At 38.5% G+C, this 14089-nt stretch overlaps 1 protein-coding gene across 3 annotated transcripts in view; it reads right to left on the reverse strand.

Annotated features, from left to right (window-relative positions):
* The window catches only part of ablim1b (actin binding LIM protein 1b), a 109356-nt gene that overhangs the window by 6783 nt on the left and 88484 nt on the right, over nt 1-14089 (reverse strand). Inside the window, exons 11-24 of one of the 3 annotated variants that reach the window (XM_079846033.1) lie at nt 12851-12928; nt 12201-12359; nt 9609-9653; nt 8378-8416; nt 7318-7353; nt 7048-7177; nt 6744-6836; nt 6390-6404; nt 4583-4675; nt 4187-4234; nt 1759-1905; nt 1163-1248; nt 651-774; nt 502-560 (exon numbers count right to left, since the gene is read on the reverse strand). In XM_079846033.1, coding sequence (XP_079702159.1) covers nt 502-560; nt 651-774; nt 1163-1248; nt 1759-1905; nt 4187-4234; nt 4583-4675; nt 6390-6404; nt 6744-6836; nt 7048-7177; nt 7318-7353; nt 8378-8416; nt 9609-9653; nt 12201-12359; nt 12851-12928 — 1152 coding nt within the window. The remainder of the gene's footprint in view (nt 1-501; nt 561-650; nt 775-1162; nt 1249-1758; nt 1906-4186; nt 4235-4582; nt 4676-6389; nt 6405-6743; nt 6837-7047; nt 7178-7317; nt 7354-8377; nt 8417-9608; nt 9654-12200; nt 12360-12850; nt 12929-14089) is intronic. The other 2 variants (XM_079846034.1, XM_079846035.1) reach the window with 2 other exon arrangements.

Consider the following 14089-nt stretch of genomic DNA (forward strand, 5'->3'; position numbering starts at 1 on the left):
AAATCTCTAAAGGATCATGTGACACTGTCAAGTCACCTTTATTTATATAGCGCTTTGTATAATGCAGATTGTTTGTAAGTAGCTTCACAGTGTTAAACAGGAAAATAGCTCATTTCAATTATCATATAGTGACAATGCGGGCAAATCAGTAATTTAGTTGAAAAATGTATTTGAATATTTAGTTGAAAATTTAGTGTCCCCCAACTGAGCAAGCCAAACCAAAGGCGACAGTGGCAAGAAACAAACGTCCATCAGGTGGCATGATGGAGAAAAATAAACCTTGGGAGAAACCAGGCTCAGTCGGGGTGCCAGTTCTCCTCTGGCCAGGGGAGGCTGGCCTGGAGTAATGATGCTGAAAATTTAGCTTTGCCACCACAGGAATAAATTACATTTTTAAATAAAAAACACAATATTGCTGTTTTAACTGCCTTGGATTTTCAGATCAATGCAGCCTCCATTTATTAAATAAAGGTAAATAACTGATGAATGGTTGAGACTTACCCGATGGAGGCCATTTCGTCCGTATCCAGGCAGAGATGATGTTTTAACGGTTTGGGAGTCTACAGCAGAGGACAGAATACTTTTGTATACTAATACCAGAGTAAAGCTTTAAATGTTGTGCTTGCTTTCAAAGTGATGTGGCATTATACCTGTGGTACAGTTAGCGTACTGGGAGTCAAAGCGCTGGGCGGCCACACTTCGTACGTATTTCTCTCTGTTCATCTCCTTTTCCATCTCCTCCTTCAGAATGAGCTTCCCAAGTCCAGACTGGATCTGCAGTTAAATACAAGACTTAATATAAGTCATTTTGAATCAAGTAAAAAGATATTAGCACTGGAAAACAAGTAAAAAAATACTTATGAAAAGTAAGATAATTTTTTTGCAGTGTAAACACCCCTAATTCTGCTCAACCAGGTGCTGAATTATTGTGTTCTTTAAATTATGGTATTGGTATATCTATTTTTTCAGTGCAAACATGCAAATTAGGCGTGTCTGCGTAATTATTTCATTGATTTTGCACAACAAAACAATGCAGACTGTGTATAAATACTGTAATGCTGTGCAATGGAGCATAATTTGGCACATACTTTATATCTATTTAAATGGTTGCTTTGACCAAAAAATGACATGAGCAGTATATAATTATTAATAAGCTCCTGACCTTGCTGAGATGTTCCTCCTGAAGATGTCTGCGTTTCAGGTGCTCGTCCTCTTCTTCGTCCCGTGACCGACTCCTCCCATCTGAGCCTGTATGTCCAGGACCAGGAAAGGATTTTCAAATAAAACCAAAAAGAGAGAAAGAAAAAATACTGAGATGATTGCAAAATTGCCATTGTACCCATGGTGACCTTCAAACGGAACCTTTGAATTCAGTTATACGCATGGAAACCAAGCAATGGAACAAAAATGACAACATGAGTTAAATAAATAAATCATAATATAAAAACAAATCATGATAAAAAGAACAAAAAACGTGATCTGATTGATTGGTGTAATGATTTTTTGATCGGAAATGTATTGGATGTATTGTCTGTAAAACCATCTTTAGCGTTCTACGGATTTAGTACCATCACAACTGGGTTTAGGGGTAGTCAGATGGAAATAACAGGCTATGTTTACCAGCAGCAATCCAATAGTTCTCAATACACATTGTTTCGAGAGCATCATTTAATTCACAAAAGGCTTCCATTAGTTTTTGGTTACTGCAGGGTTTTATATGTGCCGTTAGGCCTGGAGGAGCCAGCAGCAGGACCGTACCTAAAGCAGCGAGGGATGGCGGACACGGCCAGTAGTCGGTCTCGATCTTTGCGGTTTCGTCTGGCCGAGGGGCGTAGGCAGCAGGGAACTTGGATGATTTGATGATGTCATCAGCAGACTTGCTTTGGGCTGCCAGGGCAGCTGAATCTGAATCGGTATTTTGGGGGAACTGCACTATCAGTGACTGCCTCTCATAGGCTTTTAAAAAGTGCAGTGCTGGACAATCAGTTCAAAGCATGACATTTCAGGATTTGTAAACATATAATTTAAATATTATTAAAAAAAATGAGATATATTTTTAGTAAAACACCAATTCAGAGACAGTATCAAATGCTTTGAATGTCAATGGCCAGTACTGCATCTTATAAAGGACTGTATAAAGTGGATACAGCACACATGCTACTGTTTGCAAATGTATAGATTTTTTTTATAATATTAGGCAAGCAGGGAATGTATATATACACTATATTGCCAAAAGTTTTGGGACACCTGCCTTTACGTGCACATGAATTTTAATGACATCCCATTCTTTATCCGTAGGGTTTAATATGGAGTTGGCCCACCTTTTGCAGCAATAACAGCTTCAGCTCTTCTATGAGTGTGTTTATGGGAATTTTTGACCATTCTTCTAGAAGCGCATTTGTGAGGTCAGGTACTCATGTTGGACAAGAAGGCCTGGCTCACAGTCTCTGCTCTAATTCATCCCAAAGGTGTTCTATCGGTTGAGGTCAGGACTCTGTGCAGGCCGGTCAAGTTCCTCCACAACAAACTCGCTCATCCATGTGTTTATGGACCTTGATTTGTGCACTGGTGCATAGTCATGTTGGAACAGGAAGGGGCCATCCCCAAACTGTTCCCACAAAGTTGGGAGCATGAAATTGTCCAAAATGTCTTGCTGTAATGCTGAAGCATTAAGAGTTCCTTTCAAGCCCAACCCATGAAAAACAACCCCACATCATAATACCCCCCTCCACCTAACTTTACACTTGGCACAATGCCGTCAGGCAAGTACCGTTCTCCTGGCAACCGCCAAACCCAGACTCGTCTATCGGATTGCCAGACAGGGAAGCGTGATTGGTCACTCCAGAGAACACATCTCCACTGCTCTAGAGTCCAGTGGTGGTGTGCTTTACACCACTGCATCTGACGCTTTGCATTGCACTTGATGATGTAAGGCTTGGATGCAGCTGCTCGGTCATGGAAACCCATTCCATGAAGCTCTCTACGCACGGTTCTTGAGCTAATCTGAGGTCTGTAGCTATTGACTCTACAAAAAGTTGCCGACTTCTGCGCACTGTCCGCCTCAGCATGCGCTGACCCCGCTCTGTGATTTTACATAGCCTACCACTTCGTGGCTGAGTTGCTGTTGTTCCCAATTGCTTCACTTTGTTATAATACCACTAACAGTTGACCATGGACTATTAGTAGTGAGGAAATTTCACCAATGGACTTATTGCACAGGTGGCAACCTATCACGGTACGCTTGAATTCACTGAGCTCCTGAGAGCGACCCATTCTTTCACAAATGTTTGTGGAAGCGTCTGCATGCCTAGGTGGTTGATTTTATACACCTGTGGCCATGGAAGTGATTGGAACACCTGCATTCAATGATTTGGGGGGGTGTCCCATTACTTTTGGCAATATAGTGTATAAACTGTATTTTGAAACTAGTAAATGGCACAAGTACAACTGTTCAAAAGGTGCCGTTCAGTTTACTGAAACTAGCTTGATGTGTAGATTTACAGAGTATGCAAGATAAGAGACCAAAGCAGAGTCATCTGAGGTGTCAGTGAATTTGTTATGGGATCTGGCAGGCTATAACTCCATGCAGTTAAAAGGCAGAATCAAAGATTTACGGCGGCTGTTAAACAAGAAAGTATTTTCGTTTCTTGTTGTGGGCGAGTTGGTTGTGAGGAAGCCATAAAGAAAGAAAAAGAAAGTCTCGGAGATGAGAAAAAGTTTATAATGTCAAATGGTACTTACATGTGAACATAGGATGTGATCATAGCATCATAACCACATATTAATGGACGGATGGAGTCAACACACATAAACAAATAAATATAAATAACAAACATAATAGTCAGAAAGCATGCTTGCGCGCACACCATAATGACTGTCACCAAAAAAAATTTACGGGACAGACCGATAGATTAGATTAGATTAGATTAGATAGATAGATAGATAGATAGATAGATAGATAGATAGATAGATTAGATAGATAGATAGATAGATAGATAGATAGATAGATAGATAGATAGATAGATAGATAGATAGATAGATAGATAGATAGATAGATAGATAGATAGATAGATAGATAGATAGATAGATAGATAGATAGATATATAGATAGATAGATAGATAGATAGATAGATAGATAGATAGATAGATAGATAGATAGATAGATAGATAGATAAAACAACCATACCATGCTGTTTGTAGATTGGTGGTTTTCTATACATGTTAATGCCTTGGTCTGTAAATTAGAAAATAAAGATCGAGTTTTAATAACATTTCTTAACGCAGCCTCAGTCACAAATATGATGCTCCAATCAACCAGTTATGATAATGATTTGGGGAAAAGCGATGCATATAAAGTATGACCAAAATTTCTGAATTATATGTGGCAGTACATGTACTCAGCATAAGAGGTCATCAAAATCTACCATTAAAAACAATAAATAAGAAAAAGCATTAATGCCTCATGGGGGGTCAAAGAAAGGAGGGAGAGAGAGAGAGAGAAAGAGATAGAAAATGGAGGGAGAGAGACAGAGCAGAAAAACTCTAGAGAAGAAAAACAGGGAGATGATGCTCCAGCTCCTACCTGGGATGTGGAAATGTTTAGGGGTCAGAGAGAGGGTCGGGGTGGCCGGCCGAGAGGAAAGGGGAGAACTCCGGCCACTGGATGGCTCAGTGCCTCCAAACAAGAAGAGCAGAATAAGCGGGAGAAAGAAAAGAACAAAACAAGAAAAAAGAAAGAAAGAATAATGCCGGAATAAATCTTCACTGACGGAAAGATGGACAAACAGAAAAGGGCTTCAACAGAGAGGTGACAGAGAGACGGATTGGACCAGTGTGGGTCGGCCCCACGAAAGAGAACAGCTTTTGAAGGACAGACAGATTGGAAAGAGAGGAATGGCTCTGGAAAGCAGCATGCAAATACATTACAATCATGAAAATGGTATCATTCACCACCACAGTCCTAAGGTACACATACAATTCACACTGTTAGGAAGCCATTGTGTCGGATGGTAATATGACTGAATATCCTGATGATAGGGCTATGAGGAAACAAATGTAAGCATGCGACATATACACATTCCAAAAAATAGTGGGCTGCCTACATAGACAGTTTTTCAAGGTAAGCCCACAATGCACTCCAAATGTATTACTGAATACTGAAGTGATTTAATAATAAAGTAATCAAAATGGACTATGTTCTGCAATACTGTGTGCTATGTATTTTTATGCTTGTAAAGAGTAATAAATAATAACAATAATGGTAACACTTTGCAATAATGTTAGTTAATGCAAATACAATGTGTTGTTTTTTTTGTTTATATTAGTTCACAGTGACAGCATCTTTTGATTTTAATTATCATTAGCAATTATCTAATTCCTTATGTTGCTCTTTTAATTTAGTTGACAGTTTGGTGATATGTACCTAACAACTTGGCTAATATATATTTTTATAATAAATAATGATATTATTTTCAGGACAATCAAGTATATCCTCAATGATAATAATAATAATTACTAAATTATGCCGAATTACAGGTTATGTGCAGTGTTTTAAAACACAAGTTCCATTTCCATTTTCCACCTTAGAAGACAGCTGCCTACTGTAGGGAGTAAACAGCAAGGCAGCTCACTAGTTTTTGGAACAGAGTTATTAGTATAAGGCCTGGTTTCACAGACAGGGCTTAGATTAAGCCAGGATTAGGCCTTAGTCTAGTGGCTTTTATAAAAGTGCCTGGTGTGCATATTTTAAGATATGTCAGTGCAAGTTGCTTCCAGTTAAAATAGCTTAAACATGCATTTTAGTCTGGGACTAGCTTAAGCCTTGTCTGTGAAATCGGGGGTAAGAGTATTAGTGAAGTCACAGTGACTTGGTTAAAGGTGCAGTGTGTAATATTTATAAGGATCTATTGACAGAAATGCAATATAATATACATAACTATGTTTTCAGTGGTGTATAAAGACCTTACATAATGTACCGTTATATTTGTATTACCTTAGAATGATCCATTTTTACCTAAATACATCTACATACATGTGGCCATTTTGCGCCGCCATGTTTCTACAGTAGCCCTAAACGGACAAACTGCTCTACAGAGCGCTAGCTACTCTCTGCTGTCTCAGACGACGACATCCTTGTCCTGTGCCGGCCACCGTAGCTTTTCTATGTGTTTCGAAAGGGAGGGGTGAGCGGTGGACGGTTGCAATTCACACCCTCACCACTAGATGCTGCTAAAATTTACACAGTGCACCTTTATATGTTGGCTAATTAACAGCCATCAAATGAATCAAATTCTGAATAGTCAAAAAACACCGGACCAGCATGCATCTGAACTGCCACGTGCACCAAATTGCTCTACACAGTCAACAACAGCCACAAAGCCAAGACATACCTATGCAGAAAGAATCTGTGGAGAGGACAGAGGGACATTACATACATGAGCATGTGATTAGTAAACTGTGCATTAGCAACACGCAATTACATGTGCTTCAGTTGCATTTACAGATCAAATGCAGCCCTTGACCTCATAACAGCGCCATTCAAACATTTCAAGTCCAAGACTTCTGAATTTCTCAAACAGAGCCGCCAAAAGCACAGCTTCACAAGCTAACAAAATCAATCATCACATTCATGACATTTCAGCAGGCCTGAATCAGAGGAGGGAGGTGGATTTGAATCTACAGGAACGATACTGAAACTGAGAACGTGGCGAAGAGGTCGGGCAACGGGGCTGGAGAGGCCTTACCTTTGTTATGGGGGAGGAAGTGATGTCGGAAGGGGGAGGTAGGGCGCGTGTCGCTGTTGCTGGAGCGCAAAGAGGAGCAGAGCTTCAGCATTCCTGCCAGCCGCTCAGGGAAGAGGAACAGAGGAGTAGAACGAAGGAAAAAAGAGGGTGGAAGGAGCACACATGAGCAGAGGAGGAAAGAATAAAGCTCAGGAGGAAACGGAAAGCAAGAAAAGGCCATGCGAGGCCAAAATGTGGCGAGGAGATCCATACACTCTGCTGGAATCCTATGGAGGGAGGATTTGGATCATTTGATCAGACTCACCTGGTCTGTGGAAGTGCTGGGGCGACTTGGATAGAGGGGGGATGTAGTTATGCCGGTGGTAGACCGGAGAGCCGATGGAGCCCTGACTGGTGGATCTCTGAATGATGCGCTCCCTCATGTCATAGCAACCCTACCGCATACATGCACACACAACATAACATATGGGAAGGTTCAAAATATCATACACATTCACATTACTAAACGTTTGGTTTAACGACATGTACTATAGGCTCTATTGTAATGACTAAGCATTATGAAATAGCCTCTAACCTCAGCAGATGGGGTGGGAGACAGTGTCCTTGGAGACTGAAACATAACAGGAACAAGAGCTCTATGTAAGGATGCATCAGAATTAGCACTAAAAGGTGGAGAGGAGACTGTATGCTAGATATAGCAGGATTAGGAACAGGAAGTTAAATCATGCCACTGTGTGGTATAGGCTTTTTAAGGTTAGAGTGGCTTTGCATTAGGTAAGTTGTAAGATGAGTGAATATCACAAAACTGTCACGAAACGTTCAGCTCAAAGTTAAAAGAAACAAATAAGAAATTAGAAGCATTACATACAAACATTTAAATATATTATTAATTTTATTTAAATAACATTATTCAATTATTTTATTAAAATATATATATATTTTTGGGGTATGTAAGATTTTTTATTTAATGTTTTTAGAAGTAGTCTACTATCCTCACAAAGGCTGCATTTATTTGATCTAAAAACAGTAATATTGTGAACTATCATTAGAATTCAAAGAAGTTTTCTGAAGTATACTCATACATTTACATGTCTTAATTTACATATTCAGTCACATACTCATTCATTTACTATGAGTACAACATGCATGACTTGTGCTTATAACGTTCATGAATGATGGCAGTGTGAAGTCTTGTTTCAACATATCGTATTGCTATTAATGTTTCCCTGTTTATGTAAAGCTTAATAAAGAATTTAAATTTGGACGAAAAAAATGTATGCATCCTTGTTGAATAATGATAATATTAATATTTATTTCTTCCAAAAAAGATCTTACTGACCCCAAACGTTTGTTATTTTGTTATGATTAGTGAAATTTCTTTTGTGAGATTCACCCAGCTGTAGGATAAATACAGACAGCCAGTCAGACAAACAAGACAAACATGTGCACACATTCCAACAAGACACTCTTGCTTCTTTGTAGCCATTAATAATACAGAGGACTTCTTCCAGTGCTCAGGACAGCTGATGTTCAGTGCCATCTCCATCAAAAGCACATTTAGGAGATAGATAAGTGCAGCTACAGCTCACAATCTGACTGTGTCAGAGTTCAAAGGGAGGTCACTGACAACTTACTGTTTCTGCTGACAGTGAGGAGGGGTCTTGTGGCAGGGTCTGGGAATGTGGACACAGAATTAAAATCACTAAAAAAACGTATTATGTCATACGTCATGGAAATAGTTGCGTTTGCTGTGACCCTACATGCATTGCGTGATGTTTAAAATGAGATGAATGTAATGAAGGAATCGCACCGAAGCGCTTGCAGTGTTTGGACCCTATCATACACCCGGCTCAATGTGGCGCCAGGCAAGTGTTTTTTGCTAGTTTCAGCAGTTAACATTTTTACATCCCGTGCCACGATGTTTAAATAGCAAATGCATTTGCGCCCATTTGTGCGGCCATGGGTGTGCTGGTCTGAAAACAAGGTGTGTTCAGGCGCATTGTTGGCGCGTTACTATTTTGAGGCAACTGAATACGACTGCGCTTTTGACCAACAAAAACCTGGTCTAAAGTCAATAGCGCAGTATTTTTTGTGTTATTTAAAGGGCGCGTTAGTAATATGTGCCAATATGCATGTACACTCTGCTTATTATACACAGAGGGACGGGCAGAACATTTTTAAATATTAAAAATAAAAGGATTCCTCTCTGTAGAAGCGTTGTCTTTCCGCTCGCATATGTAATTGTAAATTCGCCATGTAAATAGCGAATCTGCCATGGTGCAAGCGCAACTGGCTTTTAAAGGGAATGGGAGATAACACTCTTATTGGTTTATTGCACGTTACGCCCAAAACACACCCATGACTCATTAAGAGACTAGGTACAACCCTTTTGGACCATGCGCCTGGCGTGTCGACAGTTTTTTCCATCGCTAAACTAGCAAAAGTGGATTCGACCATGCCCTAAGTGCGTTTTAGACCATGCACTCAGATTGTTAAAATAGGGCCCAAAGTCAATGTCATGATAAAGCCTTAATTCATACTTGACACAGATCAGTTAATTGAGAATGAGCCTGAATCTACATCATTGCCACGCCACTATAGAAACCACTGGGTTTTTGAGTACACACTTCAAGTGACTGTCACTAGCAAAGTCTACTTACTTAGAGAGAAGCTATTCAGATGAGACTGAGAGAACAGACAACAGCCAGTGAGATGAGTGAAACTAGGTGTGAGAAGCATTCATGCTTATTAGATTAGGTTAGGTTTTGCAAATCAATGTTAGTTGTGTTCTTATTAGTTTGGGTTGGTAATCCACAAACTAATTGGTCATGTCAACGGGCTGATTTCTATCCTGCTTGCACTTACTGTGGCTCTGCCTCTGGTAGGGCTGCCACCTGAGGCTTTGACAGGCTGTAGGGGAGGAAAGGGTTGAGTTTGGTTACTCTAAAAGCCTGTCTGCGACTCAAGAAAACATTATGCGTTAAAGGAATATTCTTGGTCATTTTCAACTTGCCACAGATAATCATTTTGTTAACAGTAATACACTTACAATGAAAGGCTAGCTGCTAGTTGGTCACAATATAAAGAAAATACACTATGCTTTTTCTAAACTAGCATGATAGTTATAATAGCGTGATAGAATTGCTTGCTTCCTTTCTGTGCAGTTATAGCTGCTATATCATTCATTTCAAACTTATGAACAGCTAAATAAAAAGCAAACCCAGCTACTTTTGCTTAATCGACATGTGGGTCTTGTTTTCCAGTGGAAATACCTAAAAATACTTCAAACAAGATAAATTAAGTAGACTTGGAGAAGCAACATTAATTTCTATACTCATTTTGTATTTTAAAAAAGAAGAAAAAGTGGGCTAGGAAAAACACTACCGTTCAAACATTCGGGTCAGTAGCATGCCTAAAATTGATCAAAAGTGCAAGTAAAGGCTTTTACATTGTTACAAAATAATTATATTTCAACTTTCTATTAATCAAAGAATCCTGCGAAATGTATCACAGTTTCTACTTAATTATCAAACAGCAAAATGTTACTTGAGCACTAAATCACAGATTTCTGAAGGATCATGTGACACTAAAGACTGGAGTAATGGCTGCTGATCAGCTTTGCCATCACAAAAATAAATAACATTTTAAAATGTATGTTAAAATAGAAAACTTATTTTAAATTGTAATAATATTTCACAATATTACTGTTTTATTGTATTTTTAAATACCAAATAAATGCAGGCTTTTTGAGCCTAATGATGCTTCTTGATTTAATTTTTTAAACCAACCCTAAACTTTTGAACGGTAGAGTATGGAAGCTTGTTTCCGCCACAGAATGAAAAAATAAAAAAGGCAATTTCGACTTTTTATCTCACAATTCTGACTTTTTTCCTCAGAATTGCGTGATATAAAGTCGCAATTGTGAGAAAAAAGTCAGAATTGCGAGATGTAAACTCACAATTGTGAGATAAAAGTCGCAGTTATCTTTTAAAATGTTTATTCTGTGGCGGAAACAAGCTTCCATAGTAGAATAATTGCTGTGAACTTTTTTTTTTGGTAATGCATAACCAGAATTTCCTACACCTAAAGAAGTAGTCCTACCTCAGTAGAATGACCTTATAGCTCAAAAAGCTAACATTTTTGAGTCAAGTATTGATTCAAGTAAGTGCTAACAAAAATGTGAGCTTCATATTAAGAAAAAAAATGTGAGCTTCACCCATAGCTGCTAATAAACGCTTGACCCTCTTGCTTGAGAGGCTTCCATTGTAAATGTTTTACTGTAAATGCATTTCCTGTTTGTTTATACACAATCAAAGAAGTGTAAATTATTGTATGTGGTAATCAACCACAGATGCAGGTGGGGAAAAAAAACAGGAATATTCCTTTAACGCATCTTCATCATCACAGACTGCATGAGATCTTGACTACGGTCACCAGGGGGCGCTGTGACACTGCTGTCTCTACACAGAGAATGCGCACAGGCGTTTTCAGGTACAGAAGAGCAATGTTTAATAGACAATGGGAACCCAAGAGCAGTCACAGAGAATAAAAAAAAACATCTCTCATACATTCTTTTCATGCATAGACGTAGCTAACATGTTGACAGGAATACATGCAATGTACATGATCACATACAGAGAAATGAGCAAACGCACACACTTGCTCACATCTGCTCTGTCTGCGGCCTGAGAGCCTCAGCCAATAGTGTTTTTTGGGAACACTAATGGGATCATGGGGTCAGAGAGCTATTATGGTTACTGTGATAAAGTAGGGACCTGGGGATGGGATGGTATTATCACAAATATTGGGCATTGGCAGGGTTGGGTCTGTTTTATCGGGGTTGTCTGGTAGTGTCTGGGCCAGATCGCTAAAGTGGCCAAAAGTGCAGGTTTGGTAATGGAGACTAGACCAGTGGCTCTCAACCAGGGGGTCAGGGCCCACAAGGGGGCCGAAGGATGACCTTAAAATATTTAAATGAATAAATTATTATAAATATTTTCAAGTCTAACTCTAAATTGTAATGCTAAAAATAATCAATTAATCACAAATTGATTTTAATTTAATGTTAAATAACTCAATATATTAGTTTTAAAAAAAAGATTGAAAACAAACAGCTTTGTCATAATTACAGCAGAAATATCTTTGAATATTGTGTTGATCAATGAGGGCCCTAGAGTCAAAAAAAAGGACTAGACCGTCCACATCTCCAAATTGAAGAACGGGAATGCTAAATGTATAGAGTGTGGCTGTTCGCACATTTTTAGACAGGTACACTGTCTAATTTTCATGAAAGCCACACCTAGTCCAAAAAATATGAGAATAAATATAAACATAAATCAGTGACATCATGTCTACTCAGCCATATAGTGGCTCTATCTATAATAGATATTTAGATATTTAGGTCATAATAGCACATTGTTTGTTAATCAGAAAGACACTAAAAGTTTACGATTTTACCTCTCCAGGGCTGTGCCTTCCTTGTCTTTCCAGGGTGGAGGAGGTGGAATGGAGAGACTCATAGGATATCATGTCTGGACGCTCTATGTCATAAATGGCCTTGACTCTGGGAATGGCTGCTAGGTCCTTGTAATCAATAATCTCATTGTCTACTTTTGCCTGGAGGAAGGAGAGGATGAGGGACAGGGGGAGGGGACACATAGGTGGAGAAACACAGGGAGAAAAGGTGTTGATGAGGAAGAGGTCAGGGCACAGGTCAAAGGTCATTCGTTCACATCACATCCAACCAGAGCTACAGCTCTCACAAAGGTCATCACACAGGGGTAAACACACAATGTGTAAAGATGAACGCTGTTGTTGGAGGCATGCTAACCGACTTAACATTTGCTTAACAGACTTTCAGTGTTAATGTAAATGATTCTCTAAATTCGTTTACATGCAGAAATGATGCTACAGATGCAAGGCGAAGGCAAAGAGTGGAGAGAAGATGAAGGAAACTCCTGTGCTTTTCCTGCGTGTCCAGGAGTTTTTTTTTTTTTTTTTTTTTACATTGACCCTGAAGTATACCAGCATCAGAATCCGTTGCGGACTGAGTGGTAAGATCTGACAGACTCAGGAAACGATTGGGGGCGCCGATGAGTGGGACTCACATAGATGGTGTGACCTGGAGATCCAGGTATGCTCGAGCCAGGTCTCGAACAGATACTCTCAGACGATGACCTTGTGGGCTGCGGGAGAACGAGATGTTGTATTAGCAATAAGCTGAAGATAACAGACACACATATTCCTAAACACACTCATAGATGCCAGTGGGAAGCTTAAAGGGACAAATGGACATTTTGTCATCAATTACTCACCCTCATGAATGTGGATTGGGTGGATTGTAAAGTAACTCTATACACTATATGCACTATATTTCTAGTCTTCTTAAGCCATACAATAGCTTTGTATGAGGAACATACAGAAATTATTCTTAAAATCTTGTTGGCCATCTTTCACTTTCATTGTATTGAAATGTGCAGCATGGACATTCTGCTAAATATCTGCATACAGGAAAAAACCCTTAAAACTATATACTTTAAAATGTTTTAATGTTTTTGGATACTTAATTGCATGTTAATCACAATTAAATGAAAATGTATTATAAATGTATATTGAAAGCTAAACTTTTTGTGTGTTTTGACCCACATAAGTAACATAAGTACATGATTGTATATACTTTTCAAAATGCTATTTTCTTTGAAATATGATTAAAATGTACTGCAGAATGAACTGACAACTAAAATATACTTTAATGTATTTTCTATTGAATCTTTTGTCACATGTACTTAAATATATCTGTAATTACACATATGACATTTCAATTTAGTGCACTTCAAATATATTAACTTTAAATGTAACATTGAATAACGCTAGTTAAAAGTATAATCAATGCTTTAATGTTGTTACACATTAAAATAAGTGTACTTTAAAGCATGACTTTTAAAACTGATTTAAAATGTACTTTTAATTTTACATTATTACAAAGTGCTGTTAAGAAACAGAATAATTAAAGTGTACTCTCTTTATGTAGCCTTTTATTTCATTAATATTATAGCTGCAAGTTTATATATGCAGTTTTGTAAAAAAAAAAATATTGGAAGTATACTACATGTGCACATTCAACTCAATTAAGCGCACTTCTTTTTAACAAGGGAAGTCAAAAGAGATGAGTATGAATGATGAGAGTAAATGATGACAAAAACTATATTTGAGGTGAAGTAGGCACATTCTTGAGCTTTAATTCAGCACAATTTAGAAAACCACAGGATATCCAGCTCATATTGCCTCAATACTCCAACGCAAGCCTTTTCAAGATGCATTCGGCTTCATATCATACAATCAGTGCA

Source organism: Gobio gobio (assembly GCF_949357685.1).
Source record: "Gobio gobio genome assembly, chromosome: 20".
NCBI classification, from domain to species: Eukaryota; Metazoa; Chordata; class Actinopteri; order Cypriniformes; family Gobionidae; genus Gobio; species Gobio gobio.